Here is a 22,668-nt window from a genome sequence, read left to right as displayed (position 1 = left end):
TACGAGGGGACAGTGGTACGAGGGAACCACACGGGACAGCGATAGTGCCTTAGAGACCGACCTTATCAGCTTGTAACGCTCATGGCACACTCACCTGGACAACCTGAGGCAGGCCCCCACAGTCGGCCATCTGCAGGAGAGATGGACAGAGCACATGAGACATGGCCTTACTCCAACAGAGCTGAGAGGGACAGGGTCACCGTCCCGTCAGTAAACCGCGTGCAGAGCTGAGAGGGACAGTGTCACCGTCCCGTCAGTAAACTGCATGCAGAGCTGAGAGGGACAGTGTCACCGTCCCGTCAGTGAACCGCGTGCAGAGCTGAGCCCACCAAACCTGAAGGTTCATTCACACATCGGAACTCCCCACACATTACCACCAACACCATGAAACAAAGTCACAATGTCCACTCACCTTTAACAAGGTAGTTTTTGTTGGGTTTAACCTAGAGTTACACTCAACCTGCACACAGGAAATGAGGGTATGACTGTTAGAGACTCAGCAAATGAACAGGACGGCATTGCAAAGGGCAGGGCGGCCATACTGGCATTTATCAATACCTCAAACTGCTTAGTTAATGGCACTATATAGAAATACTCTGGATTTACGCAAATTCTTCGGTTCCTTGTATTTACTGGACGTCACGGTGAAACATACCACTGCCTCCACGGCTGGGGAAGTGTCACCAACCACCAGCAGGGCGGGACACCTATAAGGGCAGCAGAGAGGGGTGGTGTGAGGAGGTGGGGCTGAGGACGGCAGCCAGGGGGCGCTCGTGAGCATCCGGACGTGACTTACGTCAGGGTGGTGACAGTGTTCTCGTTGAGGCCGAGAACGGGCCTCTCGATCTCCAGATCCCGACGGCTGGTGAACGGGAGAAGAGCTTGTCAAGGGGACGCCACTGTACGCGGTCACGCACTCAGGCTGAAGGCTCACGGGCTGCCTGCCCTACCTGTTGTAGGAGGTACAGAAGAGGCTCAGGTTGTCCTGGTTGATGTCCTGTGCGATGTGCAGGCGGTAGGTCTGGATCAGCTCCTGGTTCTGTGTTAGCTCGTCCTTAGGGGGGGGGGGGGCGTAGGAAAACCGGGTCATACTGGGACCAGTCCGTCAAACATGACCTCTTACATTCACAGATTAGGTCAAAAGTTATCCCTCACAGAGCCATTCACATGGGCTGAGCAGAAACTCACATGGACGAATAACGCGAGGAAGAAAAGCCAGGGGGCATAAAGACTCTCTGCAGCCAAATGTGACAGTGGATGAATGACTCACTGGCAGGAGTCACATTATTCCTGCAATAAGAAGCCCACCAGCAGGGGGCCACCTAACACGTAGGCTGAAGAGTGGCCAGAACGGGCAGGCATGTGAACTGGCAGAACCTCCTGGAGGTAATAATGTCGCAGGTGGAGCCAGGCTGCAGGGGGGCGCTGGCGAGCCTCCAGCGGCTTGCTGTCCCCACAGCGAGGACGCCTTGGTGGTTGATGGTGCGTGCTGATGGTGGCTGACAGTGCACAGCTGGAGCTCGCGACAGCAGGGAACACTGCCTGTTCATACGCTGTTCATAGTAAAGACACCAGAAGCTGCTAATGCCTTTTGCAGAATTTATCTTTTATGCTTCCTCAATTTTTAATAAATCTGTACTTTTTATAAACAAAATAATCACTGAATAACATGTACGAGACTTCAGGCTCTCTGGGGGGGGGGGGGGGGCTTTACAATGAAAGCACACAGTTGGCAACAATACCAACATACATACTGCAACTAGATTAATATGCACTCCATAAAAGGACTTGGCAACCATCACATGAGTTAATGATTGATTAGTTGCTGTGGCATTAACTAATCTCACAGAACAGCATCTAAATACCATCAGATTTACACTGCGGGGCTTCAGCTAAAGTTCAAGTAATTATCCCGTTCCCTGGTCTTAGCTCAGCCACAAAAACTTGGGTTTTATAATCAGATAATGCTAAGCATATAGAGGCATGCGTTAATAGTGAAGGCAGTAGATTGCAAACACATACTTAATTTCAGACTGAAAGAACTACATACTGTTGGACAGCATGCCAATCTAGACAGAGAAATAATCTTGAGAATAAACGCTTGAGGTGACGTTTCCTCTTTGACTGTGTTTGATTGCATTGCTCTGTTGACTGGCCCTAAGCAGCCCCCGCCAGCGCAGCCCCCCCAGAGAGACAGCTACAGGCAATGACACCAGCACAGAGGGAGACCTTCTGCGGTGATAAAGGGCACTATTCCACCACACCTGGTACTACCCTTTGGTGCTGTATTTTTGGTACAATCCGTTTTCCATTGACTTCTATTGAAGTACCAGTACTTGAAGTACCTGTACCTAAAGTACTAAACCAGCTGGGGTACTTTTCCCGCTCCATCGACACTTTGGGACGAGACTCATAAAATGCTTTCTTTGTGGATGAATTATGTAAATAACCTGCCTCAAACACAATGCAACCACCATCTTGGAAAGGTTAGAAATCCAGAAAACAATGATAAATAAAGTTTTTTAAAAAAAGTAGTAATAATGGATGCGTGGACAAATGAAGTGATCCAAGCATTAATTGCAATTTGGTCGGAAGAACCAGAAGATCACTATAGCATGTCAAGAAATAAAATGTATTTGCTATAATATACTTGGGATATACTTGGGCTGCACAATATTGCAACAAAAAAAAACTAATTCTGCTAAATGATTTTGTTGCAATAAATGTTGGGATATTTAAAAACCAAAAAAAAAGAGTTCAACATAATTCACAAATTCACAAACTTGACCAGGAGTGATTTAAAGAGTAAGGATGAAAATGATTATGATTGTTGCGGAGACTGCGTTCAGGGCTCATGCAAAACCGTGGAGGTAAACTTTAAGCTGATTTTTTAAACATATACTAGATAATGTTGAAAAGGAATAATTGCTAAAATGAAGATATGAAAAAGTCGGACCTCAACCCAGTTGACTATCGCGGTCCTTGTGATGTGAGAATTGCATGTGCATGATACTGCACATCATCCATAAAATACTATAGCCATTTTTCGAATTCAGTACAAAAATACCCACCCCTAGTTGTGATGTCATTCAATGCCAGTACCAGTTTTTATGCCAGTGGAAAACCAACACAGTAGTACTCACGGTGCTGAAGTGATGAGACATCACAATGTCCACCAGGTTGCTGGTCCATCCAGTGAGCTGCGGAAACAGTGCACAGACCTGTCAGTGGGGCTTTGAGCTGCTGGCGCACCTCCCTGCCTTTCCCACCCGCTACCGCCGCAGTTACCAGTGTACTGGCTGCAGGTAGCCGATGCCCAAGCTAGAAATACCTGCTGCAGGGGCCCTCGAGCGGGCCGTGAACTTACACTGCATTACACCACATTACACTGCATTCCACCACGTTACTCTAAGTTACACTGTATTACACCATGCTAGTCTACATTATACTGTGTTAGGCCCGTCACACGTTCCAGAGTGTTAGGTGGCATTCCACTACGTTACTCTGTAATACACTGTATTACATCATGCTAACCTACGTTAGACGGTATTATACCAGTATGCATTACATTGCATTGAACTGCATTACACCACATCACTCTGCATTATACAGCATTAGACTGTATTTCACCACATCTCTGCATTGCGCTGCGATACACTGCATTACACCACATCACTTTGCGTTACACAGCATTACACTGCATTGCGACAAAACACTTTGCGTCACACTGTGTTAGACTTCATTCCACCACATTAGTTTGCGTTAGTGTTAGACTGCAATACACCACATCCCATTACTCTGCGTTACATTACACTACACCACATCACTCTGTGTTACACAGCATTAGACTGCATTATACCACATTATTCTGTGTTACACCATGTTGGTCTATGTCATACTACATTAGACTGCATTACACCACATTACTTTGTGTTTCACTGAGTTAGAATACATTACACGACGCTACTCTGTATTACACAGCATTAGACTATATTACACCACGTTACTCTGTGTTACACAGCATTAGACTTTATTAAACCATATCACTCTGTGTTACACTTTACATTACACTGCTTTACAGTACGTTACTCTGTTTTATGGCACGTTACTGTGCATTGCACTGCATAACAACATGTTGGGTTGGGTTACAGCATGACACACTAAGACGGTCCATCCTCTTGATGGTGCCAAGAGAAGGTGCGTCAAGCAAGGAGAGACCAGTGAAGGCACCAGGTATGTGTGAGGACAGTTCAACAGTGGGGGGGTCACAGGCACTTCTGGGGGCAGGATCGGGGCGGGGGAGGATGGCAGAGCATGCAGCCTCTGGAAGCTCATCCCACCACGGAAAGACAGTTTGAGGAGCTGCAGTGACTGGGCAGCAGCTTGGTGTAGACATCTGGCCCAAGATCAGCAGGACCAGCTGGGCAGATTACGGGTCGCAGGGTAGGGAGCCAGGCTTCCCACTCGGCATGAGCCGGTCACAGCCGGCTTGGACTTCTACGGCATTCTTTTGATTTTCCCAGAAGGCCTCCTGCCTTCTCATTTTTAATGTTTGGACGTTTTAACATGGATGTGTTACTGGCATGCGAGTTTTTAACCACATTGGGGTTATTAGCTTGTTATAAATGGCACTTAACGTTTTGTATTTAAAAACGTTTCAATAGCTTGAATTTTCTACACCCTGGGTACACATGACAATAAATGTTATTTTTTTACTCAGTACATCATCATCTGTCCAGTAACATACAGGAAGGTTAGTCAGACAGAACGCTACAGCCCTAAGCTCCTTCCAGAAGTTCTTATTGAAGCAAAAAGCTGAAGATGATGAGGGGAACCTGGAATGTCACTCTAAACCTGAACAAATTCAGAAAGACTACTCGGCTTTACACAGGTATGTGGATAAAATAGCGTTGGCCAACGATTAAGTTGGGTCTCATCAAGACAGCTGGCGAGACAGTCGACAGCCTTACCTTGGAGGCGGCCCAGTCAATCCATCCCTCGGCACATGGGTCCACGTTGATCAGAACCAAGCCTTCAACAAGGTTGGGCTGGTTCAGCTGTGCACACAAACAGCACCTGAGTAAGCCCCCCATCCAGGGACAGGACGTACACTGAAAGCCCCCAACCTGAAACTTCACTAATTTGTTCCTCCAGTGCAGAGCAGGCCTCTTGCTGTCTCCCTGTCCGTCAGCCTGCCTGCCTGTGTCTGTCTCCCTCTCTCCCTGTCTGTCAGTCTGCCACCCTGTCTTCCTGTCCGTCAGTCTGCCTGTCTGTGTCTGTCTCCCTCTCTCCCTGTCTGTCAGTCTGCCTGCCTGTGTCTGTCTCCCTCTCTCCCTGTCTGTCAGTCTGCCTGCCTGTGTCTGTCTCCCTCTCTCCCTGTCTGTCAGTCTGCCACCCTGTCTTCCTGTCCGTCAGTCTGCCTGTCTGTGTCTGTCTCCCTCTTTCCCTGTCTGTCAGTCTGCCTGCCTGTGTCTGTCTCCCTCTCTCCTTATCTTTCAGTCTGCCTGTCTAGGAAGTTATTTTGGGCACCAGATACAGAGACAATGAGGCTGGACCCCAGGGGAGAACCCCCCCCCACCCCATCTCTCCAGGGCAAGTGTGTAAGCTTGTGTGTGTGTGTGTGTGATAGCATGTTTGCTCGCGCATGATTGTGTGTAGAGGCTGAAGCACACAAGGATCACAGAAGTTTCCAGAAGTGTGGAGGAAGCTATTTACTTGCAAAATCCTCTTAGTGAGCAGACAATCTACTCAGAATGAGTAATAATAAGTATTAATATTATTAACGTTACCATTCATATTGTGTTGACCCCAGAAGCCTTCAGGTTTCGGGGGGTGGGGTAGGGAGCACCCTGCCCTTAATGATCAATGGCTCACCGCCTCAGACTCACCGCGAATCTGGTCAGGATGTAGGCCCCGGCTCCCACTCCAATCCCGATCACACCGCTCACCCTGTGTCGGGAAAGGGAGCGGAGTGAGCAGACGCAAAGCACAGGCCTCCTCCAGCCAGGGAGGTGACACAAGCTCCGCACAGCATACGCAGGGAGCCGAAGGGGAGGCCTCGAGCCCACAGAGTACGTGGTCATAGAAGCCGGAGGTTTGTCTGGGAGGAAGGCTATCATTGGGGGGACAGGGACAGAGCCATTAGATGATGGGCGATTGCAGTCTGCAGCTGCAAAACTGCAGAACGAGCTACCTCTACATAAACGTGGGGCACCAACACTTTCCAAGCTCATTTTTATTCCCTGGCTTTAAATTTAGTACAGGAGCTTTGTGTTTTTAGTGTTTGCGTGTTTAATATTTTGATTGTACAGCACTTTTCACACAACTGTGGTTGAGTGAAATGTACTTTAGAAATAAACTGTAACTTGAACTCGAGCCAAACCCAACTTCTCATATTATCCTGCATGACCTCAGAGTAAACCTACCCCTCCATTTCAATACTGCCTGTACACATTCGTCGATGCTTATGAAACTCCAATCTTCGTCTAAAAGCTTTCCTCTCGATCAGTAGGTTACACGAGAATCAAATTCTCCTGACAAATTTATTCATAGTTTTAAAAACAAAATCCTGGAATATATTGGGTGGGAGAAACACCAAGGCTTTGAATATTGGGTGGGATGTGTCCCACCCGTCCCCCCATGAGGCTGTCCTAGAAAGACGGCATGTTCCGGAAGGAAACCTGCCACAGGAGGCCTGCTTTAAACAATTGCCTTCAAGAAAAGAGCCCACGCTAAAAAGAGAGAATGTTCTGGAAGAAAGTCTGAGGTAAAAAAGAGGCCTGTTCAGGCTGAAAGTCTGAGGGGGAAAAAAAGAGGCCTGTTTGGGCGAAAATCTGAAGTAAAAAAGAGAATGTTGTGGAAGAAAATCTGAGGTAAAAAAGGCCTGTTCAGGCTAAAGGTCTGAGGTAAAAAAAAGAAAAAAAAGAAAGAATTTTCTGGAAGACATTCTGAGGTAAAAAAGAGAATGTTCTGGAAGAAAACCCGGTCCACAGAAGGTCTAAGGAACCTCAACTCAACCGGTGTCACAGATGGACAGCTTGGAAGGTGTCCGGTCTCTATCCATAATCCAGGAACTGGACGCACAGCATGAGGAATGGGATAAAGCTCACAGGAGGCAGCAGACATGTGGCCCGTCGCAGGGTGTGGACATGAGCCAGACCCAGCACAGCGCCCCCTCCTGACACAAACCGGCAGCACGTCTAAGGATTGCTGGGCACCATGACCAGTAGAGAGTAGAGCTATCACAGGTGGCTGCCAGGCAGTACGGAGACATGACCGCCGTGGACGACTCCCTGGAGCAGACGGATGCTCCGTGGGTCTCTGAACGCAGGAGTACAAGGACTTTTTGTAGGGCAGGGATCTGGAGCTCACTTACTTCAGATGAGTCAGCACCGAGGGCAACATCTCTGCCAGCTGGTCCATGGTTGGGTATTGGTACCTGCACAGGCACGTGCACAGACAGACAGCAGGATGAGCATCCCAAGACAAACCAAAGCCAGCAAGATAAGTGTCTATCTAGGCATGTCTACATGCATATATGAGGCTTGTACCCAGTAGGGAAAGGGGGGGCACCCTCCTGCTGGCCAGGGGCATCCACGTGGACCACGGCGAAGTGCTGCGTAATCTCCTGCATGTCCTCGAAGTTGAAGAGCGTGTTGAAGCAGGACTTGTCTGTGGATGCCAGCAGAGGGAGATGTGTGCAAACCAGACGGGCAAACCTCCAGCAGCCCAGGCACATTTCAGGTACCGAGGTTAGATGTTTGACATCCAGAATCCAGACCATTTCAATGAAAGTACCTAGTCCAGTGTTTCCCAGTCTGGATCCCCAGAAAGACCACATTTTGCTCGGTAGTTGGGAGGGAGCAAAAATGTGGGCTGTCTGGTAGAGTGTTTGGAGGCAGCAAAAACAGGGACCGACTGAGTCCCTGATGACCGGTTTGGGAAACACTGGTCCAGCCATATTCGGTTAAGCATTCACAACTGCAGGCTCAGTACGTCGCTCAGGAGACTGAGCCGCTGAACCCTGCAGCATCTCCCTGACCTTCCAGAAAAGCTAAACATGAAGAGAAGGTGGTAATGAGGCTGATCAATCTCTGCTCCCCGATGGCATCAGGTGCTGAGAAAAAGACATGCTGCTATCCTGGTCACAGTCTAATGAACACACACACCCACACGCACGCATACACACACACACGCATACACGTGCTAAAACGTCACATGGCGCCAACCCAAACCTGCCTGTCCGAACTGCACACACACATGCAGGCTACAGCAGCACAGAGTTGTCTCTTATGCTGCTCTGACAGCATGGTGTTTACGTGAAATGCTTACACCACCAGAAGCAACCTGAGCCCCACAAGCTGCACGGCCCTCTCAGATCCCCTGAGACGCCGGGTCGTCTGCAGCCACCCTGGCTGATCTCAAAGCTGTGCGACCTGTGGTCGGTCCGAGAGCGGCGGTCTGCTTACGGTTCAGCCCAATGTCGTGGTAGGTCAGGATGACCGGCCTGTTGCTCCGAGGGACGCCCCTCATGGTGACATGCAGGACCCCATGGGGTGTCTCGATATCATGCTCCTGCAGCCAATCAGAGACAAAAGAATGTAAGTGCGTGAGGGAGCAAGTCACACCTAGACAAATCCAGCTTATCCCCTGTCATGTGTGTGTGGCTCTTAACATACACTCTCCAGTGAATAAACTGCCTGATTACAGGCACAACCCAAACGCTCGAGCTAGATGCTATTTCTGCTGGCTTGACCCAGTGACCCAATGCTGTACACCAAATGCAATAACGCACCTTGATAACACAACAGTATCAGGCTCACCGCAGTAACGCACCGCAGTAATACACTAGTGTCAGGCTCACCACAGAAATGTACCTCGGCTACACACCAGTGTCAGGGTCACTGCAATGACACACCGGCATCAGGCTCACCACAGTAACAGACCCCAGTGACACACTGGTGTCAGGCTCACCATAGTAACACACTTCAGTGACACACCAGCATCAGGGTCACTGCAGTAACACACTGGAGAGACATATAGGCATCAGACTCATCGCAGTAATGCACCTCAGTAATGCACTGCAGTGATACATCAATAGCAATATGTGACTGCTGATAAACACAGATCGTTGAGGCTCTCACGCGTTGACATTATAAATCTGATGGCATTATAAATTCAACAGTCAGGAAGAATGTGAAACAGAAGCCATTTCATGCTCTAGTTAATGTACATTAAAGTTCCGAGTGCTGGGCCTGAATAAGGGCGTGGCTGACTGACCCAACCCGGCCAACCGCTAGAGGCAGCGACTTGGGGACCTACAGGAGGGTGAACAAGCAGCAGCCCGACGCAGGGTCCTGATCAGCTAGGGAGCTGCTATTACCACAGATAAACAGAAAGACTTTATTGTTCCTCAAGCAAGGAATACTGGTGGAGAAAGAGGTATGATTAATCTTCCGGAGGCAGCATTTGTACTGTGAAACACCTCCTGCATGACCCATCACTAAATCCACCCACATACTTCATCCAGTGCAACCTGGAGTCAGTCCCAGGGCACACGACACCCTTGGCGGGCACATACACACATGGGCACGGCTGGGAATCGAACCCACAGCCCTGAGGTATGAGGCCACCGTTTTCACCCTACAGTATTAACTACGTCTAAATACACATTTGTACTGAGATCAGCCATTTCCAGTGACAGAACTGGTCATAGGTAACAGAAAAATCTAATTCATTAAGTTAGCCTAATGAAACTTCAGGCTGTGTTATTAAATCAAATCCTTCCAAGAAACACGCACCAAAAAAATCTCCAGAGGCCCTCATACAGCCCAGGCAAAAAAACCCCATGGAGAGCGAGGGGTCAGCTGACCAGCAGAGAGCCCCCCCCCCCCCCCCCCCCCCACCAACAGAAAGCATGAGTGCTGAATGCTGACAGTTAAAGAGGCTGGCGAACTTCCTGCTACCAGCACATGGTGCAAAAATAAAACGGTGCCTAAAAACCCGCAGCGTCTAACAATCGATAAATAACTAAATACGCAGAAACGAAATGGACCGTAAACATAATGGGGCGTAAACGAGGAGCCGAGGAACTGCGAGATGGCTGTTATCCAGCACTCTCGGTCAGGGAGTGGCCGCTGAGAAGGTGGGCCCGCGCCCGCCGGGCTCTCCTGAGCGCCCCTTGGCTGCCATGTGATGCACCAATCGCCGGATTCGCCACAAGGTCAAATGTGCCTCGGAGACTTTTACAGCATCGCGGGGGCAGCAAATGGACAGACAAATGGAAGATGGTGGGGCGGGCGGTGCAGGAAGGGGTGTTCTAGAGGTGGTGCTCCCTTTGTAGACACGTAGACGCCACGCAGCAGCAGGAAGGAAGACACACTCACTGTCACGCACACACTGAGAAAAACGCAGTGCATGGAAAAAGGAGGCACCGTCCATGTGAGACGCGGACACGGCCGGTAAGGCGAAGCCATTATTCTCCTGAAATCTTTCCGTGCCGCTGCTTCTCAGGAGATTCAAGGACAAAGCGGGTGAGCCCCAGCGCTTCCAAGGTGGGATGGAGTGAGGGGCAGGGCATCTGAGGAGGCGGGGGGGGGGGGGGGGGGGGGGGGAGGTTGTGTGTTGCGTCCCAAATCGAGTGAGCCGGCCGGACCCCAAGCGCAGCGGGCGGGGGCTGAATACAGCCTCCTGCTCCAGAACACCAGGATAGATGGCACACACAGCTGGCAGATATGCACCAATCAGTGCAGGCGGGGGCTGTAACAGGATGGGCGGGGGGGCACCGTGTGTGTCCCTCTGGATCGTGATCCTCCGAACATCTGACAAAGGGAGGACCCCCACAGACAGTCTCCTGCCAGCCTCTGCCCCGTCGCTCCTGGAGCCCCGTGCCGAAGCGTGAGCCCCAACTGCGCACAGGCACACACACACACACACACACACACACACACACACACACACACCCTAACAACATACCATGCTCTAACAGATTGTATGAACCTGCTGTCAGTCCTGCCATGCATCAGACACGCAGACACAGACGCGCACTCCCACATGCTCGCATACACAGGCAGACTGGCTAACACACACACACACGCGCACACGCATGCCTGGGCGAGGCTACACAGACACGTGAGACACACGCAGCAGTGGGCGCTCCACACATGCCACACACCACACGCGTGTGAAGCAGAACGACTCACCGCCTCGGCGTCTCCACAGCCCACTGGCTGCAGGTCCAACACGGCTGTCATGGCTGACGGCAGAGCGGGCGATCGGCACGGAGCGGCGGAGCAGGCGAGCGAGGGAGCGGGCCGGGAGCGAGAATGAGCCGTCGGGGGTGGGGAGTGGGGGCCAGGCGGTCCCACCCAAGGAAGGGGAGGGGAGAGCGAGTGAGCGAGCGAGCGAGCCGGAGAGAGAGCGAGAGCGGAGGGAGCTACTGAATAAGAGAGGGTGGGGGGGAGGTGTGCTGTGGGAGAGAGGCTGAGGGTGGCAGCCCGGCACGGCCTGTCACGGCAGGCGGCTTTAAGGTCACGGCAGGGAGGCAGCCAGAAAGGGGCAAATCATTAAACATTAAAAATCAATGAGCGGGTGGCACAGCGAGGGCAGTCGGATGGCCGCGACCCGCACCGTGGAGGGATGGAGAATTTCACGGAACGTTTTGGACTTGGGTACGCGAGGCATTGCTCCGGAGCCGACACCCTAGTGTGCCGTGGCCAGACATCCCCAACACTGGTATTAAATCGGGTGCGGGGGGGGGGGGGGGCATTTCCCACTTACACAATGCAGGCTCCTCATACTGCCTCTCACAGTTGGACAGCTGGCCTGCCACACCGTCACGCTGCCTTGCATCCACCCAGGAAGAGAGAGGTGGGGTGTGGCCCCACACAGTGGCTCATCCTGCCAAGTGTGTCTGAGCTACTGCAGGAAGCCAGAGCACCTGGAGGAAAACCGTGGAGAGCAAGGGGCTCCGTCCTTCACTAGCCATCTCCAATCCCCTGTCACACACCTGCTAACCCATTCTGCTGTACGTCAGACCTTTCTGTGTGCTTTGCTATCGTCCAGGAACTTACGGTGCATTGTAGGAGGTTCACGCATCCCCTCCCCCAGACGGATGGCCTGGTCACAACGCAGAGCTGATGCACTCGCCTTGTGAATGACCCACCATGGTTAAGGATAGAGGGTTTAGGGGGAGGGGGAGGGGGAGGGAGGCAGGGCGTCCAAAGCAGATTTTCCTTAGTTTAAATATCCAGACCTTTAAGAGGTTGAAAGCACCACGGTGACAAAAGCCTCCACTAGGCAACCATGAAGGAATGCTGGCTGCCCATTGCCAGTCCAACAATGCCCCAATCGGCATGCTTCCAGACAGAGCAAGGTCACTCTCGCAGCCTAATCTAAGGAATACTATGGAAGACTGGGGAAAAGTGGGGAAGGATGGGGAAGGGTGGAGAAAAGTGGGGAAGGATGGGGAAGGGTGGAGAAGGGCAGGAAAGGGTGAAGAAGGATGGGGAAGACTGGGGAAAAGTGGGGAAGGATGGAGAAGGGTGGAGAAGGGCAGGAAAGGGTGAAGAAGGATGGGGAAGACTGGGGAAAAGTGGGGAAGGATGGAGAAGGGTGGAGAAGGGTGGGAAAGGGCGAAGAAGGATGGGGAAGGGTGGGGAAAAGTGGGGAAGGATGGGGAAGGGTGGAGAAGGGTGGGAAAGGGCGAAGAAGGATGGGGAAGGGTGGGGAAAAGTGGGGAAGGATGGGGAAGGGTGGAGAAGGGCAGGAAAGGGTGAAGAAGGATGGGGAAGGGTGGGGAAAAGTGGGGAAGGATGGGGAAGGGTGGAGAAGGGTGGGAAAGGGCGATGAAGGATGGGGAAGACTGGGGAAAAGTGGGGAAGGATGGGGAAGGGTGGAGAAGGGTGGGAAAGGGCGATGAAGGATGGGGAAGGGTGGGGAAAAGTGGGGAAGGATGGGGAAGGGTGGAGAAGGCACTTCCTCTTGTGTCCTGTGTCCACTTAAGATACGAGTCATAGGCCATCCAAACCCAGCACCCTGTATCAGGTTCTAGACTGTACTGCAGATTACACAGAAGACAGGATCCATCTGGATCACTGATGTTACAGCAAGATGTTATTCAGGGTAACACAATGATCCAATTTTGCCGACCGTCATCAGAAACGGCAGAGACGATTACATGGACCACACGGCATGACGGAGTCAACTTGTACTTTAGATAAGCAGCGGTGAGCTCGCCTGGTGCAGCGCATTACTGCAGCACTCCTGTGACACTTCAATAATGAATATCTTTTACGTGGACCTGTACATATACTGCTTGGGGGCTACGTTCAATACGAGGTGAGCAGGGAGGGCAGCTCCGGCTGACAAGGCTCACGGGAGATGCTCGGCTACAGGGTTAAAGATGCAGGGGGCTGGGGGGACCAACATCTGGGAATGTGGGGAACATTGCAGGTCGGGCAAGTAGCCTAGTGCCGACAGAGATAGAAATGGAAAGGGGAGGAGTCCACGGGTATTAAACCAGCACACACAGGACCCCTCCCTCACACACACACAGACGTTTTCTCTATGCTGCCTTGTGTTTCAGAGTGATTAGCAATCTCCAGAAGAGACAGACAATGGAAACAGAAAGTAAGTGATAAAAGACATACACTCTGGAAGATGGGCATAACCAGCCATCCATAGGGTTTACTCCCAAAAAATTCCCTGTGTACATTGTTGTTGCATCGCTGCACATTCGGTTAGAGTCCATGCTGAGATGTGTGGACACAACCACACTCCTCCTCCCCATCCCACACAGCCAGCGGGAGTGCTGATCCTGGTGGGGTCACGGGGGGGGGGGGGGGGGGGGGGGGTGTACTGTCACCAGTACACACCCGGCATGTTAATAATGAACATCTCTGCCCTGAGCTGTATATCTGCTGCTTTTGGGGCTGGATCCTGTTACCTAGCGCTCAGTGATGCCATTTGCTACTGCTTTCCTGATTACCAAGAAAAGCCCCTACCCCTCCCTATCAATCGTCAAGCCCCCTCTCAAAATGTCGCGGAATCACCAACCTCATTTGGGTCAATAATGCAAATGCTCATGAATACTGACGCATTAATTTTTCATTGAAGTAGCTCTATTTCATTTTTAATACCAGAAATAAGGGGACCAACACATTAGGGGGTCTGAGGTGGGGGGGGGAGAAGCTGGCATTCGAAGCTGCGGTGACATTTCACCAGCTAGGATCAGAGCGCCCATTAAATGACACTGCGGAAAGCATTTGGTCATAGGTGACACAGGCATCACAGAGGTCACAGACGGTGTAAGATGCAGCACCGTGTATGACATATATAGCGGGAACAGGCGTCACACCGCAGTGTCTGGTTACCGCCAAGCATGCGCGTACACAGTACAGTGACGCGGTGACCTGCAAGGTGCAGTTCCCCAAAGCGACCACAGGAGGCCTGCTTATGCCCTGCACCATTCCAGGTCTATTTTTTGTCCGTGCTGAGGCGTGCGCTTTCCGCATTTGCTCGGCGAGATTCTCAGGCTGTCTGCTGGATGCAGGCAGAGGATCGATCACTACCGCCCTTTCTGGGCCTCCTGGGAACCCGTTGTGGGACAAGCATCTGCTGGGGTGGGGGCTGCAAGCTATAATGATCCATCTGAGGATGCTGACAGCACATAATTTAGCTTGCAACTGCAATTACCCACAAATGCCCCCAGTACCATTATCACTGCTCAGAATCCTTCCTAAACCATCCGTAAGCAATTTACACTTCGACAGATTACTTCTTCAAACAGCACTGTATTATTTTCTAAGAAATACCCCATTAAGTGCCGCAAGACTACAGCAATGAGAGACCCATCCTGACAGCTTAAAAAAAATACCTTCCCAAAGTCCATATGCAGCACTGAACAGGGTTTCAGAGGGCTGGGCCGGAAGGTGGAGCCTGAGACTGCAGGAAACTCCGCCCACTGGCTCCGCCAGAGCCCGCCTGCAGTCTGGAGCGAGGCAAGAGGCACAGAGGCACCAGCAATGTGTCCACTTGAAAATGGGCAGAGGAAGAACGGACAGCTACCGATACGGCGGCTCTGACGGCAGAACCGGGCCTCAAGGTACGTGACCTGACCTGCTTGCTGGCTGCTAACATTTAGCTTCCAAATAAAGGTAGCTGCTAAGTAACTGAACGATGGGATGTAATACAGTTACATATACCAGCCCGCACACATTATCACAATATACAGCAGCTCACGGCTGGGTAATTCAGAGCAAGGATGTTTTTTGATGCAGGATCATGCAGTACATGGCAATTTTCAGACACTGAAGTAAATAAATATAAAAAGCACTTGTACTTTAGTCCATATTAACACAGAGAATTAAATGGTCAATGGTGTTCAAGATGCTAAAGTGTGGTTACGGCACCCCCTGCTGGACAAACTTAATTACACATAAAATGGCATACTATTACATCACAAGCAAAAAAAAAAAAAAAAAAAAAGATTCTCCACAGCACATCACCACAAGAAAACAACAGGCAAGGTCATACCTGAGGTTAATTTAACCTCTAATTCATCAACAATCAAGGTATAAAAAATGAAGGCAGTCTCAGTCTGTGTCCTATTTTTGTAAGCAGGCAAAATGCTGCAAATGTCCTTTGCGAGGGACACTTTTACTTGATGGGACGTTGTCACTTAGCACAGCCATCCAGGTGGAAGATGTCATCCTGCTAGGGGCGCCTGGGACAGTAGCTAACGCCTCAATGCGCCGTTTGAAATAAAATTATTTTTATTTTATTAAACAGACACATGAAAAACAACATGCATATTTCAGAAGGCCGGTCCCTGTTTCATCGCTCCCCTGGTTAACGGCCTTGCTCAGGGGCCTGAGGGTGACATCACTTTTCCAACTTGGGGATTTGATCAGGTGAGATAATTACAGGTATGGCGCCTTAACCCGCTGAGCTGCACACCGTTTGCAGATTAATGTAAATGTCAACCTCAGGCGTTTCATCAAAATTTCACAATCCGACTACAGTGCATCACCACACCCACAGAAACACATCGCTGTGTGTAATGTGGGGTGGGGGGCACACCCGGGCAAGTCTCCTTTAAGCCACGAGACACCTTCAGCTGGCCCACAAGCTGAAGGGGCTGGGAGGGGGGGGGTGCAGGACGGCACCACATGCTTTCCCAGGTCAATTTAGGCACCATGTGTTAAGAAAGCAGAGCCTTCGTTTGATCATGTTCGTCCAATCAGGACGCAGGGGAGGCGGGGCAGGGGGGGTGTAGCGTGATGGCGACAATGAGAACATGCTATGGCCATCAGCAGCATGATCTTAACACCGAGCTGAACACCTAGGGCCATCACCAGAATGTGCTGTGATCGAGTTCCGCAGACAAACGCTGTGGGGGAAGCTGCCCAGGTGACTGAATGGATCGTCAGGGCTGTTTTATGTCTCCTGCGATCTGTACATTAAGAGGCTGCAGTCCAGCCATCATGGCTGCTGCATGCTGTAACAGCCGTGTCTTTGTTACGATGTCCCAAGCCCCACCCGACTGCAACACCACCGCCACCGGGGTCATGCAGCGCAGGTTGGCAGATGGGGCGGGGCTCTGGGACACCACACTGCCACATCACGCCACTAATGGCCCCGTGTCCCCTGAGGGTTGACATTAGCACGACACCCACACAATCACCCCCCAACAGGCGGCCAGCATTAACCCTTTCAGGACACTGCCACTGTGGTACCTCAGCTAGCAGCTAGCCTACCTCAGGTGCCTGGAAAAATCACGCATGCTTACTTCGAAAACAATGACAATAAACAATGTAATTAACAAGTAATTAATATGTCAGTTCTCAACTGAGCAACTCTACTAGGGATCAAGGTCCTGGTTTTGGTAAGACCGAAAAGAAATTCGGGCTGGTACAGGAGAGCCACAGGAATTATGGGAAATGCAGCTGGGCTGGTACAGGAGAGCCACAGGATTTATGGGAAATGCAGCTGGGCTGGTACGGGAGAGCCACAGGATTTATGGGAACCGCAGGAGGGCTGGTATAGGAGAGCCAGAGGATTTATGGGAACCGCATGCGGGATGGTACAGGAGAGCCACAGGATTTATGGTGACAGGAATTATGGGAAATGCAGGTGGGCTGGTACAGGAGAGCCACAAGAATTATGGGAAATGCAGGCGGGCTGGTACAGGAGAGCCACAGGAATTATGGGAACCGCATGCGGGCTGGTACATGAGAGTCACAGGAATTATGGGAAATGCAGGAAGGCTGGTACAAGAGAGCCACAGGAAATATGGGAAACACAAGTAGGCAGGTGCCCCATGGCACCCTGTGGACGGGACGCCGTTGGTCCAGGGACACATGGTAAGTACATGTGATGGAAACACACCAGACATCAACGAGCAACACGCAACATAGATATAGATAAGATGTGTTCCATTTGAATGAATTTCAACTGGAACACCCCCTGAAGTCGGAATTCTGGCTTGGAACATTACACACACACAAGAGCTGGATGGTATGACCAAAAATTTATATCACATTTATATCAAAGTTACATTGCTTTCATGGTATACAACAGTATTTTTTTTTTTTTGAAGTATGACTGGGCGTTTACCGCGTTTTACAGGACACATTTTTGCTTTACGTTTTTGCATTGTTCCCACATTAACTATATCATTTTATCATTAGCCATTGCGCCTATCCGCTACCTGAATGATAACGGACAGCTAACGTGTTTGTTGGCTAACTGCTTACAGATTTCCTTTTCTTAGAAGGAAAATGCATTGTCTGGTTTTTATTACAAAGGCTTTAATGAGCAAATTACATATGTAGTTTGCTAACATTCCGCACTAATACATACAGAACCCGCTCATCAGTTAAGCTTCTCCTTCAGCCTCCCACCACACTCACAGAACTGAGCAAATCCGCCTTTTGTTCTTATGCACTACATGAGTGGAATATATTACAAAATATATTGAATTAAGACTCCTTGCCTTTTCTGAATGTGCTTAAAAATCTCTTAAACTCTGAGCTCAAAGAACAGTGTCACTGTTTCATATAAATTAATTTTATTCTAGATATTTTTGGGGCGTTTGAGTATTTGTATATGTTTTAATTTATGTTTATATTAATAATCTCTGTGTATGTATATGAAACTTTTGTCTTATTTTTCTTATTTGTTGCCATCTTCGTCCTGGAAGAAGAGATACTGATAGAGATATCAATATAGAAGAGATATCAATGGAATGGAAGAGATATTGTGTCTTCCTGGTAAAATAAAGAATAAATAATTTTAAAAAAGGCTAATGTTTAGGTGAGCGCCAGCCAAGTTAATTGTTTAATAGTTCAGTGTTGCTGCAACGCGAACTTTACTGACCTCGCGGAATGTCTCATAAAGACCGGGTTGTCGGTCTTTAAGATGCTTCGCCAGGTTTGACATGCTACTTAACTTCATCGCCACAACTTTGTAGCAGTGTTTGCACAGAGGCTTATCCACATTCTTAGCCTTTCCATGCTCGTCTGCAAAATACTTCCAAACGGCACTTTTGTGTTTTTCTTTTCTTACTAAATCAGCTTGCGAAGTGCCTTCAACTGCAGCATATGCCATGTTCGGGCAACTCGGTATGTGTGTGTTAACCAGTGCGCATGCGTTCGTTGCCACAACTCGCCACACATTGAGAGGAGAGGAGGGGCTACGCGCGTGTGTGCGTGCGTGCACGCGCGCCTGCGCTGTAGTGGTGCTGTGTGAAGTGTGGCGAAAGAATGAGGCGAAAACCGCACCGTTGGTATCAATAATGGTGAAAATGAGTGTCTAATCAGATTAATTTTTAATATCGATTAGTATCTGGGAATCGATTTTTGACAACCTCAGTGTCTCATTATTTTCAACTCCAGCGTCAACTATATCATACGTTTCTGATCTTTCGCAGTACATTTTAAGCGGTGCAGCAGTGAAAAAGTATATATATATATATATATATATATATATATATATATATATATATATATATATATATATATATATATATATATATATATACACATACACACACACACACACACACACACACACACACACACACACACACACATGCTTATGTCCTATTCGTGTCATACACACTACTGTCCAACCACGGTGCATGTGTTGTCATATAATGTATAATGAAATGGTATCACTAATAACGAACCTAGCTAGAACTGGTATTGCTAAATGGCTTTCCAGCTTGTTGAACTGGAAAGCAGGTAGTTTGCATGTGACGTAATTCCCAGCTTGACTTTCAAAGTGAATGGGATGCACCAATGTTGAAAATGTTTCAAAAGAAACATATAAAGATATTTATCTGGGCAGTAAATGTATATGCACTTGGAACAAAAATATAACATTATAACTTATGCAAACTAAGAATAACACAATGAAAACTAACAAGACCCAAAAAGTTACTGATATCTTGTTGGCTGGCTAACAGAACACAGCTTCGGATTCCATATCTGTTACAGTTCACAACCAACTCAATTAATTAAGTAAATTGCCTAATCAATACCTCATCAAGTTATTAACCTAATCAAGTTGTGCACTAGTGTGTTGCATGGAGGGTGCGAACAACGGGATGATTATGGGAGGGGTTTGGAAATGGTTCAGACGACACCATTTTGACAGAATATCAATATCATCATGGTTTTACACCCATTTAAACATTTTCATAATGTGTACAATACAGAAATACTGACAGAGGACAATGAGAGAGATACTGATAAGTAATCAGTCATGTACTCATTTATCAGCCTTCTAATAATATACACTAGTGTTTCAGAACAGAGAGGGGTACTCTGTAATTACATGGACAAAACCAGACAAGAAAAAGTCCAAATCATGCAAAAGTCAGTGTATCTATGACAACAAAGTCTCACGCAACCCCCCCACAAATACACCCCAAAATTGGTTCCTACCCACACACCCGGAGCATGACGTCTGACGAGTTACATGCTCATGTCTCGTATCATCTGGGTCTTTCTGGGTCATACCTTTGATCAGCGGATGAATTAAGTTGGGTGCGTTCGACTTCATGCAGTCGCTTAAAGCACTTGCTTAAAGCAATGCATTCTGGTCCTGACGCAATGCGTCATGGTTAGATTTTTTTTGTCCGACTTCAGCCGGCGCTACAAAACGTCACCACACGTCATCATGGCACATGGTGCAAAAATATGGAAGGCCATTTGGGACTTAACGTCTACTTTGACGTCCGTGTCAACACGTCGAACAAATTTTAAACGTCTTAATATGTACATTATTTACGTGTTAAGCCATTCGGACGTCTTAACGCGGCCAATTTTAACATCTTAAGATGTTTAAAATTGGGTGCTACCACTTTATCGGTTTTTGAGGGGAAGCCCTGCAGACAGTTATTGCAAGAAGAGAAATATGTTCCTCGGTCACTAGATAATGACCTCAGGTAGCTGATTGATTGTCACTGTCTGATAAGTTTTTACAGTTTTTTTTATTAGATTTGTTTAAAATACGTGGAAACAAAATAAACAATGCAATCACAGAATAATTATTTTGCATTTTAAAATAGTTTAATACTGCAGCACAGGAACAATACATGCAAAAGTATGGCAAGGCGTTTTAACATTTAATTGCTAGACTGGATATGTATTGCAGCTATTTGTAATTCAATTCTTCCTAGTCAAAAAGAACATTTCAGATATCTGCTCTGCCAGGTTAAATAAGCCCGCGATTCACCCCCCCCAACAAATGGACTGTGCCGAATACAACATCACAGTAACGTCTGAAACGTAATACATACGTTGCCTATACGTAATAACAACGTAGGACTCACATGGCTGAACGTAGAGACCACGTGACTACAACGTACAGGGTGCGTACTGCAAACGTATAGCCCCAGTGTCAAAAGGGGTGTGTATGTTTATGCCAACTAATAGCATAGGTGCATTAAAGGTACAAACGTCTTAAGCGGTTCAAGTTCTAAGATGTGTTAAGATGTCCGAATGTCTTAACACGTAAATAATGAAAGTGTTAAGGCGTAATTTGTTTGACGTGTTGACACGGACGTCAAAGCAGTCTCAATTGGCCTTCCATACAAAAACATCGCGAGGGCAAGATGACTTAAGACAGGTCACGCAGCACCTCTCAGCCAAGAATGGTCCAGCTGCAGATGACTGTAGAGTGGAGCTCCACCGGAAATACGTCACCGCCTCAACTCTGTGTTACAGCAAATAAACCCTAACCTTAACTTTAACCCTAACCGGAGCTCCACTTTACAGGCGTAGACATTTCCCGATTAGTCGGATTATTTGTAATTATAAGTGAACGAAGATAATGGCCATTTAAACTGAGGTACCTTAAATCTGACAAATCGTCCAGCTAAGCGAAAAATCTTGCTTTTTTATATGGTTCCACTTCTGTGGCAAATGGAACGCATCCAGCTCGGTTTTTCAGAGGTTTTAGCGGATGTGTGTAATCTCGGAATCCGAAAATCGGATCCCAAGGCAAATGGAACGCACCAAGCGCAGAGGATCCCGAGTTCAGAATCCAACATGGATACCCCTTTTACAACTTTCCCTTCTGTTGAGTTTTATACTGTTTAAGCACTACTTCTCATTTGTGGCTCATTAAATCGGTCGCACACGCGATACCATCCAACTTATCTGTGGACCTGTTGCTACGGAGTTTTATACGCAAAGTAAGTTGCGCTGCTCCGAGAAACGGGAGCGCGCATGTTGCCATTTCCGGCTTCAAAACTCGGAATCCGTGTTCCGAGGGCAAATTGGAACGCACCATAAGAACTGCATTGTACTCTGTACATGACAATAAAAACTTTGAATCCTTGGAATAAATGTATTTGATCTTTTCCCTGGCAGCTATCTTTTTACACAGGGCCACTATACACAGTAGTTTTTTCACTGCTAACAGTTTGGATCAGGAGTTGGTTATTGTAAAAGAAGCAAAGTGCATGCAGGTGATATTTGTATAGATTTATCTACACCCTTCCGGCAGTGCTGCCATCATAGTGAGGTCTCGCACACTACGAGGAGTAGACGTTGTCTGACTTGGCTGCAGTCAGTTTATACTCCACCCCTGCAGCCGCCGGCAGAACTTGTTCCATGTCACATTAGTTGCAGACAGACCTAAGCCCAAGTCAAACGCACCCAATATTTTTTACACACTATTTGGGTCTGGAGAGTGTTCTTTTATTAATATACACAACCAACAGCAGTCCCGTTACTTATCGCTGACTGTGGATATTGGGGTATATATGGCGTTAGCCCCGTATATCAGCCTGTCCCCTGCTCACCCCGGCCACCCCACCTTCCCAGGAGGCTGTGAGTGGTGGCGGGGTTTCTGCATAGGGAGGTCCCGCACTGGTTGCACTCACCTGGCAGTCAAAGTCCTGGAAATTCCGGGAATTCTGTGGAAGGAGGAGAAACAGACAGGGTCAGCGTTCTGACCCAGCAGGGGAGTGGTACACCAGGACAATCCAGCCAAACCATTGTAAACATTAAATCCATAATGGAGAATCGCTGGTCAGGTCTCCAGGGAAGGACGGTTTTCTGTCACGTGTATGATGATATTTTATTCCTGGTGTAATATCTCATACCATCAGTGTCTGTGGTTTTCTAAGAGTAGATTATTTCTGGTTTTTAACTG

The 22,668-nt window shown here is 48.6% G+C and overlaps 1 protein-coding gene across 3 annotated transcripts in view; it reads right to left on the bottom strand.

Moving 5' to 3' along the window:
• The window catches only part of ndrg3a (ndrg family member 3a), a 41,167-nt gene that overhangs the window by 4,571 nt on the left and 13,928 nt on the right, over window positions 1-22,668 (bottom strand). For 2 of the 3 annotated variants that reach the window (XM_049023797.1, XM_049023798.1), the window contains exons 3-14: window positions 22,397-22,429; window positions 8,469-8,574; window positions 7,551-7,671; window positions 7,376-7,438; window positions 5,889-5,949; window positions 4,971-5,057; window positions 3,144-3,200; window positions 951-1,054; window positions 797-862; window positions 656-707; window positions 413-460; window positions 95-130 (exon numbers count right to left, since the gene is read on the bottom strand). In XM_049023797.1, coding sequence (XP_048879754.1) covers window positions 95-130; window positions 413-460; window positions 656-707; window positions 797-862; window positions 951-1,054; window positions 3,144-3,200; window positions 4,971-5,057; window positions 5,889-5,949; window positions 7,376-7,438; window positions 7,551-7,671; window positions 8,469-8,574; window positions 22,397-22,429 — 834 coding nt within the window. Of the gene's footprint in view, window positions 1-94; window positions 131-412; window positions 461-655; window positions 708-796; window positions 863-950; window positions 1,055-3,143; window positions 3,201-4,970; window positions 5,058-5,888; window positions 5,950-7,375; window positions 7,439-7,550; window positions 7,672-8,468; window positions 8,575-11,201; window positions 11,357-22,396; window positions 22,430-22,668 lie in introns of those variants that run through there. The other variant, XM_049023799.1, reaches the window with a different exon arrangement.

This window comes from Brienomyrus brachyistius, chromosome 8 (genome assembly GCF_023856365.1).
Source record: "Brienomyrus brachyistius isolate T26 chromosome 8, BBRACH_0.4, whole genome shotgun sequence".
NCBI lineage: Eukaryota > Metazoa > Chordata > Actinopteri > Osteoglossiformes > Mormyridae > Brienomyrus > Brienomyrus brachyistius.
Note: the sequence above shows the minus strand (reverse complement) of the source record. Positions and strands in the feature narration are given on the sequence as shown.